Genomic DNA, 20,209 nt, shown 5'->3' with positions numbered 1-20,209 from the left:
TTTGTGATGCAAGCTTGTCACAATGCACAACGTTATGCAAATGTTAATGGCAAAAGCCTCATGATTGTCAGACATTGTAAGTGACCACAGGTGAGCTGTATCAGCACTAAACCCATCTCACAGCTTTACATCATTTGTGTATTATCAGACATGTACTGCAGGTACATCTACATCCAGTAGGATTGTCTAAACAGTATCATTTGAAGCAGTGGAGAATGACGTAGGAAAGAACACTACAAACCAAGTTTCTTCACATATAGGTGAAGAAACATTCAGAATAGCAACATGTCATGAGTTGAAGATATGACAGGAAAATTCAACCAGAGGAAGATTATCAGAGTCTCTTTCTTACCTCCACTCCACCTGTGCACCTCGAGTACGAAACCCTCCTGAAAGTCTGGTTCGCAGGCACAAGGGACCGGTCTTGATTTGAACCTCTGACCCCTGAAGTGAATGTGGATTGAGAAGTTTGACGTGGTTTGACCGGGCAAGGCCTCTGGTTCCTGCAAGTGCTCCAGGAATGCCTTGCCACCATGGATCTGGAGGTACAATTGGCGTCGAGTTGGGTCTATGTTGGCTGTAGGAAATGAAGGCATAGACACAAATTATTGAGCAATCGAACACATCCATTCTATGTGACCAAGTAATCTAATTTGGACATGCCAGAAACAGTTACCTTGCTTTCAGTATGCTCGGTCTTGTTTCAAAGCAATCAAGTATGAATAGTATTTTACCAAACTTTAGAGTATTAAAAGTCTGCCATAAGATTTCATGGGAGCAGATTACAATCTGCTGACACCAAACTTTTTAAAAATGAATAGAAATCTGTTATATAGCTGCATCTACATCGGCTCAGCCAATAGCAGGGTATATATCACCAAATCCATAATTTTTTTTTCCTCGATTCTAGAAAAGTCAGATCATAGGTCTTGGCCTAGTGGGATAGTTACTTTACCATATGAGCCAATGTGAATCCAAGCTGTGAAATTATTTTTCAGGGGGATGATATATAATAATTCCCCACTTGCATAGTGTGACGTCACGGATTTACACCAGTGGATCATAGATGTTCGCCTGGTGAGATAGTTACCATTATACGAGCAAATGTGAAGAATATATGCCCAGTTGCGTGTCCTGACAGGTCGTGTATCCGGACAGTCAATTTTAAACAGCCATTTAAAAAAAATTTGCATACAAATTTTCTATAATTTTAGTACAAATTATTAGGCATTATATTATGTATTAAAAACAATAACAGTTTTTCAATTCATAGTTTTTGTTTAATCAAAATAAAAAACGGGAGGTCTCAATAATCATTATGGCCCGAATTCACAAAAGTGATTTTGAAAACCTAAGGTTGAATCCATGTTTTATGCAGATTCCCTGTATAAATTACGCTTAATATAGCGCGTATCAGGCGCGTGTATAAAACATGTCCAATGCTGATGCGCGCTTTTGTCAGAGCGCCAAATTGACGCCTGTTACCATGGTAAGATGCGCAATTTTATTCATGAGTCCACTGTGTGAAGAGTGGACTCATGAATAAAAACAGTAGACTAATGAATAAAATATCGTGGATAACCACGGCAACAGGCGTCAATTTGGTGCACTGAGACAAAAGCGCGCATCAGCACTGGACATTTTTTATTATACGCGGTAAAATAAGCGTGATTTATACAGGAAATCTGCATAAACCATGGACTCAACAGTGGGTTTTCAAAACCACCTTTGTGAAATCGGGTCTAAGTGTCCAGACGCCCAACCCCCATTCTACATGAATGATCATATATCTCTACAGGATTGCACTTTGAGCACACAGAAAAATCAACAGCAGACAATCACACGTGGGACTATGCAATATAATTTCTCCACACTAATGCATCAGAATCAAGTGACACATACTTATTTGTATTTCAATACATAATTGGCCATTTTATTCGATTCAAACTCATTCAAGTTTACAAGCACTCAAAAACAAACTCTTCTTCAACATCTTTTTAAAGGGGAATGAAACCTTTGGAATAAGTAGGCTTGTGTCGAAACAGAAAATTCAAAGAATAAGAACAAAGAAAGTTTGAGAAAAATCGGACAAATAATGAGAAAGTTGTGAGCATTTGAATATTGCAATCACTAATACTATGGAGATACTTCCTTTGGCAACGCGACAAGGATGTTTGATGTTACATGTGAACAACTTTCTCTTTGATGGACTATAAAATACCCTCAAAATGTCTCTTTTGCTTTTCCTTATTGTGATACAATCTCTTTATCCATAATGTTTTCTTTAAAAATCAGTATTAAATGCCCTCCTATAGAAAGAACACATGATTTACTGATAGATGTGATAAAAAAGGCAATTTAAGTAAAATATATACTAAAGTAATGGGAAGAGTTGTTCACAAGTGACATCACACATCTTTGTCGCATTGCCAATTCGAGGATCTCCAGAGCATTAGTAATTGCAATATTCAAATGCTCATAACTTTCTCATTATTTGTCCGATTTTTCTCAAACTTTCATTGATCTGTTTCTTTGATTTTTCTGTTTTCACACAAGCTATCTTGTTCCAAAGGTTTCATTCCCCTTTAAGATAATGAACCAAACTTGAAAATAAGTCTGTGTCTACAGACATTCTTCAAATTTTCAGACACAACTGAAGCATACAAACCTTTCTTCAGGGGAACTGAAGTCAATGGGCCCTCCTTATCAAGAAAGTGAGTAGCTGGCTTCTTGACTTGACCCCTAGAAGGCTGACCCACGACCTTTGCCCCAATACTGCTCCTTCCTTCTCCACCGATTTCCAGCCTTGCCATGATCTCCTCGACCAAGCCTCGTTGGCGGACCGCATCCAGGAGCTCTGTCTCTCCAAACCCAGTCCCTTCTCCATCATCTTGTAGGGATTCGGATAGAATGTCTCGGATGCGCGTCTGGACATCCATCTATAAATATCAAAGGACAATTGAAGGAAAAAGATTAAGGATTTGGGGGAAATAAGTTAGGTTGAGACTGCAGCTTCTGTCTTTGCCTTTACGAGTCTGTACGATGCTGCTATGCAGAACGTCAGCACTACGTCTGATGCAGAAGACTATATACATTCAGGTCTCACATTAATTCTTGATTTTTATTGACTACGATTCCCTGTGCAGGCATGATATCCCCCTCTGAAAATAAAATCTGAAAATAGCCGAGGGTCACTACGTCACCACCGAATTCCGAGGTGGGGTTACAAGCTGTTGCATGGTAAAGAAATCGAAAGTGATTTTTCAAAGTGGGTCTGCATGATAATTTTATCATTTGACTTAAAAAAGCAGTACAAAATGGCTGAGAATGTTCTTGGGCATAGGATTTCACGTAAAAAAAAATAAAATTTGATTTAAAAAAATAAAAAGGGAGAATATCATGCTTGCCTGTCGTTTTTTTCAACAAATTTTTTTTTAAAATGCCATCCAAAACAGTTTTTATTCAAAGACTTAGGAAACTGCGTACCCAGGCATGGCAAATTTGGTCTCAAAAGATGCGCAAGACTTAAAAGTAGTAGCGACGTAATATAACCAGTTTGATAAGGGTTAATATTGCATTAGGGGCCTACAATAGGCCTAAAATGCACACTCAGACCTATTATGAGAAACAAGCACGGTAAACTATACATGTTTAGAAGAGTGTGAAATACTGTATACGTTTTTTTTCTCATATTCTAATGTTTTTTATTCATAAAATACCTTAGGGTAGTTGGAACATGTTCTAACTAGCCCCTTCAATTTTGTTCTAACTAACCCCAGAGGCTCACTTGACATAAGCTTACAACACAAAAAAGGGACTTCACCATGTAATGGCATATAACAATATTTTGTAGCTTGGTACAAGTGTCCATTATAGCGTGTCCTTGTAGCTTGGTACAAGTGTCCATTATACCCCCCAACAGGCAAACTTGATCTATAAACTTCTAAGATAATAAAAAATTTCTGAAAGAGAAAAAAAATTACTCAGAAGGTGAAAAAAACAAAAAAAATTTCTAACTTCACCAGGCTAGTATGTAATAATAATATGATGGATGGCTTTTGAGAATAGAAATTAATTGAGGGCAGTATTGCATAAATTTATTTAAAGGCGTTAAAGAAAATTACAATGTTTCAACTTACCCAGCGTTCCAACCAACCCCGATCTCCCCTACTTGTTACATGTATCTTAGCCAGGGTTGTCATTGATTGAATTGGATTCTAGATACAAACTCATTTTGAAATCGTTTCAGGCCCAGTTTAACAGAAAAGGAAACAAAAGTTTACATCTGACATTTGAAGTTAACTTTACTGCCTGACTGTGGCATCCCTAGGCTTAGACCAAAGCTTTACTGTAGTATGTACAGTGCATTGTATACCGTATAGCCCCTATGGATAAATTACATTTTCTTTTATTTGATAAGATATATTTCACAAATATCCGTAAAACCCGAAGTAGAGGAATGAAAGCAATATAGCTTTATGAAGCTGCTTGCTATTGTTGACCTCTTACCATCTAATATCCCAGAACCCCAGGATGATAAAACCTACTTCATGGCTGAAAAGAGGCTACAAAATTACCTTTTAACTCTACAAATAATGGTTTAAAAGTACTAATCATAGGAAAAAAAAATTGTCTGCCCCCCAAAACATATGAATAGACACCATAACTAGAGAAACTGACCACCAAATAAAAAAGTTGTGGACAAAACTGTGATTTGGGGGGTTTGGGCGGCCATATTGGATTTTCTTGGCCCAGCACTTTATTCTCGGACCCGAAACAAAAAATATTGTCAATTCATGTTGAGATAAAGTAACAGGAACACAAAAAACAGTTCCCACAGTAAATCCAAAAATCACCCATTTATAGCCCACTCCTAATAAAAGGGGAAAAAATAAATTACATGCACTTACCTCGATAATATGGATGAAGGTTTTCATGACAAATTAATCCTGACACTGACATCAAGGCACAAACTGGACCCTCATAAAAGGGAAAAGTTGTTCTATGTTGCATTCGTATTGTTATCACACTGCCATTTTGTTTTTAATTTTGACAGAAGAACGAACGAGACAGAACGTTTCCTCTTAAGTGGGTCCAGTTTGTGCCTCGATGACATGATTAGTGAGTCACAATAGACCTTCATCCATATAGTCGAGGTAAGTGCATAATTTATTTTCCCCCTTTTATTTGGAGTGCTATTGCGACACCATTCTACCCCATTTTGGAGAGTATACCCAGTTGTTGTGTGTCCGGACAGGTTGTGTGTCAGGACGATCAATTTTCGAAAGTCATTTGGAAAAAATCACAAGCAAAGTTTCATCAATTTTTAGTAGAAAATGTTAAGCTTAGAAAATGTTAAGAAATATTATAAAGAACAAAATAGAAGATGATTACAAGAATTGAATCCATATTTTTAGTGTAATCCAAAGACAAAGAAGAAGGCTTCAAAAAGATAAACTGTCCGGACATCCGACCCCCCATCGTATATCTATTGTATGTTACACGGACGATGACTATGTTACACTGACGAGTCCTGGGCTCCGGCCTGCGAAGCTGGCAGGAGCTCCCTGGGTTATCGAACAACCAAATAGAAAATATAGACAGAAGCTTTTAATCTATTAGTACTGTGTCGCTTACTTTTCAAAACCTTCCAACCATGACTTCCATAGAAAGATTGCCGATATTAAGAGATAAGTGATGAGGTGCGTGTGTCTGAAGTTCGTCCCCATGATTTACTTGGACGTTAAGGTTAAGGGCCCAACTTTTCCTTCCTAAATCTCTTTTTGATTACTTGATTATTTGATAAACATTCTTTTTTCCACTTTTAGCAATTTAGTGGAGGTGTAAAAACATTCAATGCATGACATTCTGAATCCTGAAATAGGTTTAACATTCAAGTTATTCATCTAGATCTACCTCAGTATACCCAATTGAGTTGTGTGTCCGGACAGGTTGTGTGTTCGGACGATTAAAATCATATCAAATTATAATATAATAAGAAAGTCATTTGGAAAAAAATACAATCAAAGTTTCATCAATTTTTAGTACAAAATGTTAGGAAATATTATAGAGAACAAATTAGAATACAATTACAAATATTAAATTCATATTTTTAGTGTAATCCAAAGAAAAAAAAGGCTTAAAAAATAGTGTCCAAACTGTAACCAAACACCCGACCCCCAGCCTACCTGATAACCCAGGGAACTCATAACAAAAATGGCCGATCGAGACGGGGGTAGGACTCTAGGAGAGAACTTTTCGTTTTTTGAGGTTCCAGTCTGTGCCCAGACGTCAGAAAAACTGCCACTTGTTAGACCATCATCCATATAATCCTGGTAAGTGCTTGATTTCTGTTTTAACTATTTATTCGGAGAATTATTTTGACCATACTTCACGCTTGTCAGGTGAGTATGCCAAATTGCACGTAGGATGGGGGGTCGGGTGTCCGGACACTATATTTTTAAAGCCTTCTTTTTTTGTCTTTGGATTACACTAAAAATATGAATTCAATAGTTGCAATCATCTTCTATATTGTTCTCTATATATTTGTTAACATTTTGCACTATTGATGAAACTTGGCTTGTATTTTTTGACCAAATGACTGTCTAAAATTGATCGTCCGGACACACAACCTGTCCGGACATACAACAACTGGGTATACGATCCTGGGCTCCCGCCCGCGTACAGCGGGCGAGAGTTCCCTGGGGCTGGGTTACCTACCTGATTGAGCTGGTTATGAATAATCTGCTTCAGTTCGGTCAGTTTTTCAGGTGACAGTGCTCCAGCCATGGTTTAATCGAATTTCCTGACCCCAGGTGAGAGTGTCGATCCAGAGAGCTGTCCCAAACAATAATCTCAATCAATTCAGTCAAATCCTCGTCGATAAAGGGGTCAGCGCAGCATCTTGCACGTCGTCGAATCGCCGGCTGAAAGTACGGGAGTGTCGAGTACAGAAGCTATATCGGGACTCTGCCATTGGCCCTGGCCAGCAGTGCCGGCGCCCAGGCGAAGCACAAACCCGGTGGATAGAGCGAGCTGGACAGTGTATGTACCGTAGATTACATGTTTGGCGCGGCAGCTGGCGCAGCCGCTGTTTGAGGAAGCCCTCTACGACAAGATTTCTCGATAATTAAACCCCGGTAGCGCATACCACAGCTCTAGACCGTGATTAAATTATCTTAACATTTTTAAATAATTTGTTTATTTAATTATTTGTTATCATATTCAACATTGAAAACTTTCCAATTTGCCTGGATACAAATCACTGACTCTGAAAATCTCCAGCGTACAGATGAGGGACTTGCCTCCCCATAAAATGTTTAAAATTGAGGGGGGAAAGAGAAGCGAAGAAAAGCAAAGAAAATAAAAAGGAAAGCGGTAAAATATGAAATCATTTTCTTGATGTGTTATAAACTGTCGCAAATAATGATTTTGCCAGAAACATACAGATTTTCATTTACTTTAAAAACTTTGAGCTGCAAGCAAGTCCATCCCATTTTCACATGGTCTACGAAATCGGTTCAAAATCTTAAAACCTGAAAAAATGCAAAAGTGAATATTAATTTTGCTCCATATGCTGACATGTGTTATATGAATCTCCCCAGACATTAATCAAATGATTTTTCTGTCACAGATATCTTGAATTAAACTGCACAAGAAGTACTAAATTAATGTTTTACACTATCATTTTATGCATGATACAGATTAAAAAGCATAGCTTTAACCAGAATTAGGCCTATCACCAGCTTGAAACCGTGACTGCCAGAAAGGTGTGGGGGGGTGGGTTCAGCAGACCTGTCTCAGATTTTATATATATATATATATATATTTAATTTTACTTTGAGTACACTGATTCACTGTAGCATCACTCTAAATTAGACTGAAGTAATTGAGAAAAAGGGTTCCGTTTCATAAAAACTTGTTTTGATAACAAATTGACAATTTCTGTATACAAGTTCACTATTAGAAAATCAGAATAAATGATTTCAGTAGCTTTAGACTATTCATATAACAAGCTTTATGACAGAGGCCCTGGGGAGCATTTCATCAACATGTTTGACAAGTTGTCAGTTCCGACATCTTTCCTTGATTTTGATTGGCTGAGAGGTGCTTTTCCTATGGCAACTGTCGGATAAACAGGACTCGCCGAATAAAACGTCCAAGTCCTTTCATGAAACGCTGTCTGATCATCTGAACAGGTCTGGGGATTCAACCTTGTTCCCAATCCCCCCCCCCCTCCATCTCTCTTTCACACACACCCATGCACACAATCTGCATGTTGTACTTGCCTTTCTCCTTACTTATATTCATATTGCATTATCATTTTAATCATTTTGAGCCCCAAATTGAGCATTGTTTTATTCTGAAATAGGGTTTTATGGGTAAGAATATACAATTATTAAGACCATATCGTTTGGTATGTATGTATTGATTTTCATGGCTCAGCATGAAGTTTTCAGGCTAAGCCACGTTCCTACTATCGTCCCCAAATGATGAAGGTTCAAGTACCTCCTAGACCAAAAGCTTTGGTCTCTCTTTCACTGGTTGCTCTACAGAACTCCGTTGGCTCCACCCACCAATTACAGAGACCGAAGTTCTAACTTGATCTATACAGGGACTCAATGGACATACAATTATGTATTAAGTTCAGAAAAACCAGGGAAGTGGGAGCTGTGCAACAGCCAAAGTCACTGTTTTTTTTCCTTTTTTGTTAGTATTTTCCTGTTTTGGTGCATTTAAGGCCAAAACGGAATATTAATCTTAATTTTGGTCCAGTTCTTTTTATGCGTTTTTATGAAATAGAGACAAAAATTGAAGAGCCCCTTTGTTTTGTTTTTTTATTGTTAACCCCCTCATGGCGCCTGCACGATCGCGAGCATCTGTATACAAGGAGTAGGAATTTTAAAAATGTTTTTTAAAAAACTCCTTGAAACAGACGGCTGGCAGCTGTCTAGTACCTCCATGCTTAAATCAAACATTTCTTTGTATTCACTAAAGCAAACCATGGTTTCAAAAGAAAGGAATTGACACACTCAAGTCAGATAATAAATTATGTCCACGATTTAATCATTTTCAAAATCTTGATACCACCAATTCCACATAAATTGGATTCATCGCGGAACTGCTAAGAAAATAGTACATCATTTCTTGTCAATAATAAACATACATATGTGAATACCACATAAATCAGCTGTCAACCGTCTTTTATAAAACAGTCTCATAGAGATGAAATATCTATGCAAAGTAATATCAATAGAACTATATAAAACCTGTTTAATCTAGCTTCATGTTTTAGTAATTATTCAAATAGACCTTAGTATTTATTTTATCACTTACAGAATAGTTCACTACAAAAGTATGGTATTTCATATGGTACATCTCTGGAATGTAAGCAAAGATAGTATAATGCTGTTATTTCATATAAATGAAGCAATTTTCATGGAGATCATCAATGAAATAAACAGAAAATAAATTCAATGCTACTGTGTGTCATATAACTTGATCTTGTATTAAACACAATTACAGAGAGAACCTTTTCCTATTGATGAAGAATTACAGAGAGAAGAACCTCCTCCAGGAATACAAATCTGATGATGAAGAAACCAAAAAAGTTATTTGTTTTTCTAATGACATCTTCGATATCAGAAGTTATCTTAAATTCACACTTGAGAGTTGTTAGACAAACTCACATCGTGTTCATATGAATACTGTAATCACAACTACGATAGAAAATTCAATTTCGGCAACAGTGCCACAGACAATAACTAAAATTCTAATAAGGAGGACGAAGATTGATTGAATAATTGCAGATATCAGGATCTAATCATCTTCCCATTCATCCCGCTGAGGAACCCCTCTCCGAACGCAGGATTTTGTGCAGTGTAAATGCAACCCACCGCGCGCCTCGGATGAAAGAAATGGAGCATGTGAATGCACGCTGGGTCTAGTATCGGTAATGATCGGGTTTGAATGGTCCAGTTTTCTTCAGTCCCAGGTATGAGGATTGATCGTCGGTAAGATGGGTCAGTTTGACATCAAGGTGGTCCAGATGAAGACGGGCAACCTCCTCATCAAGCTGCAAGGGAAAAGACAAAGACAATAGAGATGATAACATACACCCTCAAAGTATAACAAGATAAAGTGTGTGAAAGTACTTCATATATGTCAAATTTTGAGGCAACAATAGTAGCCCCTGTGTGTATATGTCAATCTGATACTACAACAACGTTGAAGGTTAGATTTTATGTTTGGCACAAGATGCAGATTTTCTATTGGAGCAACTGTCGCCAGAGGAAATGTCATGGAACCGAAAGAATGAACTTACCGTCTTGGGCAGCATAACAACTCCAACCTTGTACTTCTCTGAATTTGTCCAGAGCTCAAGCTGGGCCAAGACCTGGTTAGTGAAAGAGTTGGACATGACGAAGCTGGGATGACCCATGGCGCAGCCAAGGTTGACAAGACGACCCTCGGCCAAGACAATGATGTGCTTCCCACTGGGCATGGTGTAACGGTCAACCTTGGATGGGAAAAGAACAAATTCACATTTTAAAAAAATGACCAATTCATGTTTCATGAAATCCTGACACACGATATCCTCTGTTTGGCCATGATGATCATGAACAGCTTTGTCAACGAGTCAAAGCTATCAGAAGTTGATGAAGTAGATTCCAACTTTTGAGTTTCATATATACAATATGAATGTCTGAGGCACACCTTTTCTTTTTCAAGAGAACAGTTTAATAAATTCATCTTTAGTGGGTCCTCACTAAACACCAGAATTTTTTTTTTTCATTGCATCATACACTGTGCACAAATTGGTTGTCATAGAAATATATTGTTTATGCTTGCATGTAAGCTTAGAATCGCCAGTTCCCTGATTGGATATTTGATGAGCCACTATTAAAGTCAAAACACTGCTTGCCAATGCCTCTAACAAACAAGCGCAAAATGAATTTTGTTTTGATTTGCGATTCAAAGCACATTTCCAAGTATTATCCACCTGTACCACATACCCCTCCCCAAGCCTAATAACTTTTAACCACTCTGTCCAGTTTCACAAAAATTTTTATCACTTCAAATGCTGGAATTAAAATGGCAAATCTGCTCTGAGCCAATCCAATGCTATATTTTCACTAGTTTGTTTAGAATAGCCCTTTTCTTACCATTGATAATTAGTTTATAGTGTATTAGGGCTGTGCCTATTAAAGATAAAGCAACAAACCTGTGGTTTGATGGTGTCCTTTTTGGCATTCTTGTTGAGCCAATCAAGATCGATCTCACAGTCAAAATGGCCGATGTTGCAGACGATAGAGTCGTTCTTCATCTGAAGGAAGTGACGCTCCTCGATGATTCCACTGCAGCCACTGGCGGTAACAAAGATGTGAGCCTTTGAGCATGCCTCGTCCATGGTCGTCACTTCATAACCTGACCAAAAAAAAAAAAGGAGGTAATGGTTAATTTTGGATTGGTAAAGAATTTCAAGCAATGAAATGCCTATTAGATTGGGTCTTGGTCTCATCTTGAATAGTCCTATCTCTGTTCTGATCTAGGAATTGACATGCCTCTCTGTCTCGGCTGAGCTATTATCAGATATTACAAGTACAACACTACTTTTCGCTCAGTATTCTTACATTCCCTTGTTTTCTTCTTACCTAGCAACATGAGATGATGGTTTGTTAACACAATGACACCTCTCTATTCACTGGGGAGATTCCATGCTAGAAAAATCAGCCATTTTCACAACATTTTTCAACTTGCTGTCCAAACGAACGAAGAACTTCAATTTACTTTGTGCTAATATTAAAGTACTACTGGGTAGACATGCAAAAAAACGAAAACCAACAAAAATAAGTTGTCCATAGGTGAATTAGAGCTTAAAATTTTGCGTGTCGTACAGGACATTTCCGTGTCCCATAAGACACACTACATTTTCGCCTATAATTTACCCATAATTATTATTTTTTGTATTGGTTATTAGTTTTTCACTTGACTACCCACTATAACTTTATCATTGACAAAAAAAGAATATATTATTGCTCAAGCATTTAGCTAGGAAACTAGAAATTATGGTCAAAACGTCCCGTACGACACGTATGGAATTGCCCACTGGTAAAAGTAGGGAGTGATTTCCGTTTACCCATGAATCAAAATGAAAAATCTGTTTGGCCATACATTTGCAAAATTGAATTCATGTTTTAGTTGTGTGAACTTTCTATGAGGAAACAGAATTACCATTTCAGAACATGTTTGAAATGGAATAGCAGATTTCCAGAAATGGAAAAAGGCCATTTTTCTAAACGGAAAATCACTGTCCCTACACAGATTGAAAATTACATTGTTTTTTTTTAATCAATAGCAAGATTAAGGTTATAACCAGCAATGTGAACAGGGTGACTCTGAGACAAGTGCAATGGATGATGCAGTATCTCTTGCTTGCTTTCCTGTTCTATGCGGAGTTTTATCTCGCAGATGTGAACACACCCAGGCTGAATGAGAAGAAAACTCAGACTGCGAGTGTGACCTGCATTGCATTTGGTTACTGGTAGTTGATTTTTGAATTCCATGGACTGTTTAATCTCAAATTTTCATTTAAGGTCAAGTCCACCCTAGAAAATTGTTTATTTGAATCGAACAAGCATAACGCTGCAAATTTCATTTTAAATGCACAACTCAGCGATATGCAAATGAGAGAGTTGATGATGTCCATCACTCACTATTTCTTATGTTTTCTATTGTTTGAATAATACAATATTTGACAAAAAGGACCAACTTAACTTAACCATAAACTTTTAAAATAATGGTAATTCCAAATGTTCAGGGAGAAATAAAAATTTGTTTCACTTGTTTCATTTAATAAAATACAAAAGAAATAGTGAGTGGGTAACGTCGTCAGTCTACCAATTTGCATACCGACCAGGATGTGCATATAACTGTTTTGTGAAATGAAGCGAAACTTTAAAATGTCATAACTTTCTTATTTTACATCTGATTTTGATGAAATTTTCATTGTTTTGCTTGTTGGATTTTTTTTCCTTTTTTTCACATCAACTTTTTGCTGGGGTCAACTTGTCCTTTAAAAAAAAAAAATTTGACTTTCAACCAAAAAATGCTAAGGATTTTCTTTTCATCGTATTCAAAGTGGGCAAAGAATGCTGAAGCAACTTTCTTTCATTTGAAAACACATTTAGAATAAATTTTTAAACCTGGCCTATTTTTGCCCTATTATAGGTTATTATTTACCTTAATCAGGGGAAGGGGTAAATGCCACAGTATTACTGTTTGACCTTGGTCTTGCTAATTACTAGTCAAGAGTCCTAAGAAAATGTATTAATTTGTTTGAGGTCTCACCAAAGCTAGAATTGATGTTTAATCATAGAAGTTCAAGACCCCTCCTGAACAAAATTTACATATCCTTATTTCTTTTAAGTGTTTTGTGCTTAGAAAAACTTAAAACTAGTACTACTTAAAACTTCAATCTTAAAATAAAAGCTTCAAACTGAATCTCACCTTCCATGGATGCCTGGAGAGCATTGATTGGATCGACCTCTGTGATGATCACACGGGCACCGAAAGCTCTCAAAGACTGTGCGCTTCCCTTGCCCACATCACCGTAACCGGCAACGACACAGGTCTTTCCAGCCAACATGACGTCCGTCGCCCGCTTTATGCCATCGACGAGTGACTCACGGCAGCCGTAAAGGTTGTCAAATTTGCTCTGTAATAAATCAGATGTATGCATGTTTATCATTGTGGTGTTATTTGTATCCGATTCACAGATTTCATAAAACATTTCAAAGTGCCCCTGCGAGGCTAATACTATATAAAGCATTTCATTAATAACAAGCTCACAAAAGAGAATGAGAAATTGGCACTTAGGCTAATTGGCAAAGGCATAAGCCGAGGATGAAAAACATGATGTAATACTTGCAGTGCATGATGGGAAATGTTGGCTAGTCTGCAGGGGCAAACCCATGACACTTCAAAAAGTGGGTTTTGAGACATGGCTAGTACAAAATGCAGTTTGCTCCAAATAATTTCCCATTCATAATTACAAATGAACTTTTTTTGCTATTTGCTTTCAAAATTCTTGTTCAATTTCTTTTAGATTTTTCAGTAAGCACAAATGTAATAAATAATAAATGTAATAAATAAAATTCTTAAAGAGAATTTTCTTATTGATGTTGATCATCTCACCTTAGTTACAGAATCATTGACATTGATTGCTGGGATCTTGAGCTCTCCCTTCTCCATCATCTTGTATAGATTATGGACTCCAGTGGTAGTCTCCTCAGACAGCCCCTTGATACCTGCAATTATATACATGGTTTATGACATGGAAATAAAAGCAAATAAACAGATGTCTATTTAGTCTACGCCTCATTTGGATGTAAGTCTGTGACTAAATAATTCACATTAGGAATTGAACAGGAAATAAACTTGAAATTCCATATGACACTCAACAACTTAACATAAATTAATGTAATATGTCTAAATATAATTTGAACATAAAGCTTCCATTCTATGATTTATTGGGCTGTTGCACTTGTTTTTCATATCAGACAGATGGTTTGTCAAAAGGACCAGTATGCTTTAACACAATTATTTCTTTCCTCTTCCACGGAATGGTTAACTTACTGCAAATACGGACCTTCATAACTTGTTATTTTCGATAATCCTGTGGGGTTTTTTATGTTTGTTAGTGCCTTAGAAACAATGAATGAAAGATTATGTAAAGAAATGAATAAAGCTAAGACAAAGTATTTAAAATATCTATTGCTAGGCAAGAAATGTACTGAGGTGCATGGCAAGGACAAAATACTGTTCAAAATTGAGCAAAAAATAAGATGAAAAAAAGCAACGACTTGCTCTTGTCAAAGAACATTAGATAAGACTGTGTTCAGTGTCAATGTTCTTTAGGACGAATAATCATCCAAGTTGAAGCATTTATTTCAGAATAGCATATCCGCCTGCTATTTACACCTTCTAGGTCAAATTTTGCCACAAAGTCTAACAAATTTCTATGTTCTATGAACGATTAAACTTAGGCAGATTCCTTGTTGGGTAATTGAATATTATACAGATTGTTTTCTCTAGACTAGTAATCTAGTCTATGCACTTAAAGATAAGCAAAGAAAGCAAAATAATCTAGATAAGAAACAGATGGCTAATAGCAGCATTAGTCTAATCAGAAGTATATAGAATTACCTGGAAGGAATTGTGGGTATTTGGTGTGTACAAGGTTGGTCAGATCACCACCATCATCAAGAATCAAATTAAGTGGTTGACCGTCGGGGAAGACAATGGTCTGCTCAACGCACCAGATGTATTCCTCATCGGTCTCACCCTTCCAGGCATACACTGGCACCCCCGTCTTGGCAATGGCGGCGGCTGCATGATCCTGGGTGGAGAATATGTTGCAGCTGGACCATGTGACCTATCCATTATGGAAGGGGGGAGGAGGTGGAGGAAAGAAACTATTAGTGGCAATGAAATGAATATTAATTGCAACCTGCATATTCACAGAATATGGGAACTATTGGCACCAGATTTCATGAGGCTGGTGGCGGAATGGAATATAGAGCAGGAATATTCAACTTCTGGAAGTTCAAATTATTCCTCTTTACCAGTAGATCTTCATGTGAGCTGAAGCAATGAAAGGGGTAGTTTACCCTGAAGAAAAGTTTATTGTAAAAATAGCAGAAAAGTAATAAAACATATTATCACCCGTATCAGACATCTGAGCTGGTCATTTACAAAACCGTATTGCCCTAGTTTCATAAATATCGGGAAGGGATAGGTATATTATTTGTATTTTCCTCGGTCTCAATTCGCATATTTACTTTGCATGCAGAGACGACGCAAAATATACAGGTCTTTGTATTTTCCCTAGTCTCACATCCAAGCATTTGAGGATGCGTATAAAGAGATACGCTTCATAAGGAACTGCACGCCAACAATATACGTCATAATAAATTCATCACTGGATCCAAGCGCTTGCAAGTACGTCATAATGGTAAAGTGCAGAGCCTAGACCCTGATATTAACAAGACACAATATAACTATTTTAAAAAGAAATATCACCAATATCACTATTTTTGCTCTAGATATCTGATTTGGATGATAATAAAAATATTGACTGGCTCTTCTTTCGGGGAACATCAAATATATTGCCCTTAAAAGACCCATATTGCCCTCGTCTAAAGACTCGGGCCAATATGATTCTTTTGCTGGCAATATATTTGATGTTCCCCTCAAGGCCAGTCAATATTATATAATTATTGAAGGTTTGAGGATAATTAAATAATCAATAAGTTATTAGAATGAATTCTTTTTTAATCTGTCACCTCATATGCGGCAAGCAACTTCCAATGTATACATCATGTGGTAAAAAATCAATAATTTTTTTTTCTTCTAAAAATTAGAATGGGTTTTCAATTTCATTCTAACTTCAGTAAACCTACTTATTTCACACCAAATCCAAAAAGGAAATAAATTTATATGCATTTTATATGGGGCAAGCTCCACTCATATATGACATCACAATACTAACTACTTACAATTCTAATAAATTTCTTAATCTTTAAGAGATTTTCTTCAAACGTTCACCAATATTTCATATCATTTTTTTCTAGTGTTGTTAGATCAAAATTTTCTTCAGGGCCTGAAGAAAGCAGGGTGCACTTCCCCTTTTACAACAACCCTTTTGTTTTATTTTTTTAACAAAGTTGACTTATTTGTTTAATGCATGCTGAGCAGTTCCCATGGTAACTACTATTATATTAGCAAAGGAAAATTTACATCTTTGATTAAATGGGATTTTGTCATGTACACCAAGGTTTAAAAGGCAAGTATTTTCTTGTCTTTCTAAATCAATCTGATCGATCTCTTAAAAATGCTCTGTAATGCTGTTTACAGAAGACCAAATCCAAACAAGCATCGAGTGATGTACAAAGTCCCTTCCTTCCAACTTTAATCTAGGGTTGCAGTGATCTTTAAAACAAACATTCTAGTATTTATAGGTGAGTCGTGGATGCAATGTTTGCTTGAAGGGCATTGCACAAAGGTCTTTTGTAAGGATGAAAACTGCCAGGTCAGCATTTTTTGCTGGTGTTTATAAAACACAAATAGTATGAAGTATCTTCTTGAACCAGGCCCTGTATGAAGCACTATCTGTAAAAATAAATTATAAAAAAAAACCCTAACCATAGAGAACATTTTTGTTTTAATTCTATTCAACGTTGATACACATTTGGAACTTGAAAAAAAATAAGAAAAAGGTTTCAGCATTTTGCTAGCCTGTTGCTCGTGATCTTTTGTAAATGATTGAATATCAGATACCCGTTTTTTAAAACACACTGCTTTGAAAACTTTCGCTTGCCCAAAAGAAAATGTTTCAGCATTTTGCTAGCCTGTTGCAAGTGATGTTTTGTTGATGACTGAATACGAGAAACCTGTTATTTATATACACACTGCTTTGAAAACTTCTGCCGGCCCAAAGAATTTTTGTATAGGCCTATGCCTCAGAAGTCCCAAGCAATCAGATATTATGCATGTTTAATACACACTTAATTAGTATGCATTCCTGCGTTATATGTTTCTTCAACCCTTTTATGATTCCTTATTCCCAAGGATAAATAACAAGCTTCATTTTCAGGAGAACACAAATATATTTCAAATAATCATTTACCTCGGCTCCGAGCTCTGTGAGAGTTTCAATAAGAACAGCCGTCTGAATGGTCATGTGAAGACATCCAGCAATACGAGCCCCTTTAAGTGGCTTACTGGGTCCATGCTTCTTCCTCATTTCCATCAAACCAGGCATCTCATTCTCTGCAAGCTCCATCTCCTTGCGGCCAAACTCGGCCAAATTGATGTCAGCTGTACAAAAGAAATGCAGTCAATATGGGATCATTTAACTTCCATTTTTTTCCAACAAAATAATTCTGAGCTGTGTAAGGGGAGGGTTGCACGTAACAGGAACATTGTCATGATGATATCATGGCAATGTTTCTAAATCTGATTTGCTGCTTTTGTCAAACAAAAATACCCATCTTTAGACTGTTTTTTATTAATTATTAAAAGTTCATTTACAAACAAATTGCATTACATTTGTCTCTAATTTTATATTGACTCATTTTGATGACAATTCAGAAGCACCAATGAAATACAATGTTGTAACAAAAAAATTCCTGGAAAAACAATACACATTCTTCATTACCTTCTCATTAATACTAATAAATCAATACAGGAATATAAAGTAGACAAATATCATAAATTGCAACTTATAGTCTATATAAATGTATAAAGTATACATTCAAAGACTCCTTGCAATATCAATGTCAGCTAAATTATCACTCATCAACTGTTCAATGGAATAATAACCATGAAATGGATTTATCAATTTTGGCCTAATTTTTTTTCTTGATCTAGAGGATATTAAGACCTAGAAAACTTTGGCACAATCAGTTCCTACAATTTATTAATGTATGCCTTTGTGCCAAATGATGATTTTCTTCCTTAAAGGGGAAATTCTCCCTAAAAAGTTTTTTTGTAATAACAGAAAAAACAATGAAAAATATTGGTGAAAGTTTGAGGAAAATCCATCAAAGAATTTTATCAAAGAGTTATTAGAATTTTAATTATTTGATTTCGTAAGTTCATAAGAGCAGATTCGATTCCCCCAACATATCATACAGTACATTAAAAAAATGACATTTTCTCAGAAAATTATGCATTTTATATCACATAACCACTAGCATACCTACGGGGTGGGGGGGTGGGCAGTCTGCCCCCCCTGACGAGCCACAACCCATGCAAAGGACATATCCCTGCCCCCCGACGAGCTTGAAAGACCCCCCCCCCAACAGACCTTTATTGCCCCCCTGACAAGCTTTCAAGACCTTTTTTGGTTCGTTTTTTCTTCTTGTCAATTTTCTTTTTCTGGTACGAAATCCTTTATTTGTGATTGAAGACTTTTGCTTGTCAAAGTTTTGGGCGGACAGTTTTGCCCCCCCCCCCCTGGAAAATCCTAGGTATGCCACAGTACATAACGAATGGGAAGCTGCTGATGACGTCAGGAAAAAAAAATCTAATAGTTTCTTAAACTTTGATGGATTTTCCTCATATCTTCATAAATATTTCTTTGTAATTTTTACAATAAACCTTTTCTTGGGGTGAACTTCCACTTACAATTGTTTTTTTTTAGAAAAAAAATTAGGCCTAGTGTCTCACAAAAAAATGCTCCAATATTGATAGTACATCCTAGGCCTACCAATTTGGGGGAACAAAATTTAACTGAAATTTAAAAATTAGGAAACGTACAAGACCAGGATATATTATAGGGCCGTGTAGACCTCTAAAAATTGAGTGACTAAGTTTGACAATGACAGTCAGCGATAATTTACATATGGTACATATCCAAAATACAATAATGTGAATATCAAAATTACTCATTTCCATCGTGATATGAAAAGAAATGAAAACTGGAACACAAAACAGTAACAATTGATGTGTTGTGTCACTGTTCCTTTTGTCAAAGTTGGGTAGAATAACATATAGAAACATATAGATGGAAACACAAGATGGCGCTATACCACAAATATAGACGTCGTCGAGCAGAAGATTGCCTGGGAGATTTAAAATAATAAAAAGCCAGTCTTGTTTCATGCTTTTCTGATGTTTTATGTCAGCACTGCGAATCATATTGTCATTGAGTTGTTAAAAATGCTCGTATACGTACCAACTTTGTATGGAGGCTTAGCCTTAGAGTTAGACATGATGATTTATGTAGCAGTACAGTTTTGAAGAGGATTAGCACGTGGACGTCCTTGCTCACTGACGGCAGACTGCGAAAGAGGTCGAGCCGTGAAGATCCTCGGCATTTTCATCTTTCTGATTTGCATAAGCCACGCCCATTTTGACACACCTCCAAAAATCACAGCTAGCGCTGGCTCTTTCTCTGAAGGAATAACTCATGTTATAACGCAATTTCGCACTATTGAAGATTCGAAAAGCGCAAGCAATACAAGCTTATTCTAATACATATATTGAATTAAGTGTATGACAATCTTTTAAACTTTACAGCGTAGAATCTACGCGAATAACGAGGGAAAAGCAGTAGACCCGAAACATCAATACTGTCAACTATAATTTAATTGGTTACAGTACATGGAACCTGAGGAAAATTACCCAATCAGCGTGCTTGTTT

General features: G+C 36.7%; 2 protein-coding genes across 2 annotated transcripts in view; both read right to left on the bottom strand.

Annotated features, from left to right (window-relative positions):
* Positions 1-7,085, bottom strand: part of LOC121407908 (centrosomal protein of 76 kDa-like) — a 53,425-nt gene extending 46,340 nt beyond the window's left edge. Inside the window, exons 1-3 of the mRNA XM_041599151.1 lie at positions 6,721-7,085; positions 2,669-2,939; positions 353-577 (exon numbers count right to left, since the gene is read on the bottom strand). Coding sequence (XP_041455085.1) covers positions 353-577; positions 2,669-2,939; positions 6,721-6,789 — 565 coding nt within the window. The 5' untranslated portion in view covers positions 6,790-7,085. The remainder of the gene's footprint in view (positions 1-352; positions 578-2,668; positions 2,940-6,720) is intronic.
* Positions 7,086-9,045: 1,960 nt separating this feature from the next.
* LOC121407906 (adenosylhomocysteinase A-like) lies at positions 9,046-19,858 on the bottom strand. The gene is made up of 8 exons (XM_041599149.1): positions 19,742-19,858; positions 17,690-17,880; positions 15,208-15,436; positions 14,197-14,309; positions 13,510-13,717; positions 11,225-11,427; positions 10,325-10,519; positions 9,046-10,075 (listed from the first exon to the last, which is right to left on the bottom strand). The coding sequence occupies exons 1-8, from the start codon at positions 19,776-19,778 to the stop codon at positions 9,944-9,946; spliced, it is 1,308 nt and encodes a 435-aa protein (XP_041455083.1). The 5' UTR covers positions 19,779-19,858; the 3' UTR covers positions 9,046-9,943.
* Between the last annotated feature and the right edge of the window lie 351 nt (positions 19,859-20,209).

The sequence above is a fragment of the Lytechinus variegatus genome, chromosome 2 (assembly GCF_018143015.1).
Source record: "Lytechinus variegatus isolate NC3 chromosome 2, Lvar_3.0, whole genome shotgun sequence".
Taxonomy (NCBI): Eukaryota; Metazoa; Echinodermata; class Echinoidea; order Temnopleuroida; family Toxopneustidae; genus Lytechinus; species Lytechinus variegatus.
The sequence above is the reverse complement of the archived record's forward strand: the minus strand, read 5'-3'. Positions and strand labels throughout refer to the sequence as shown.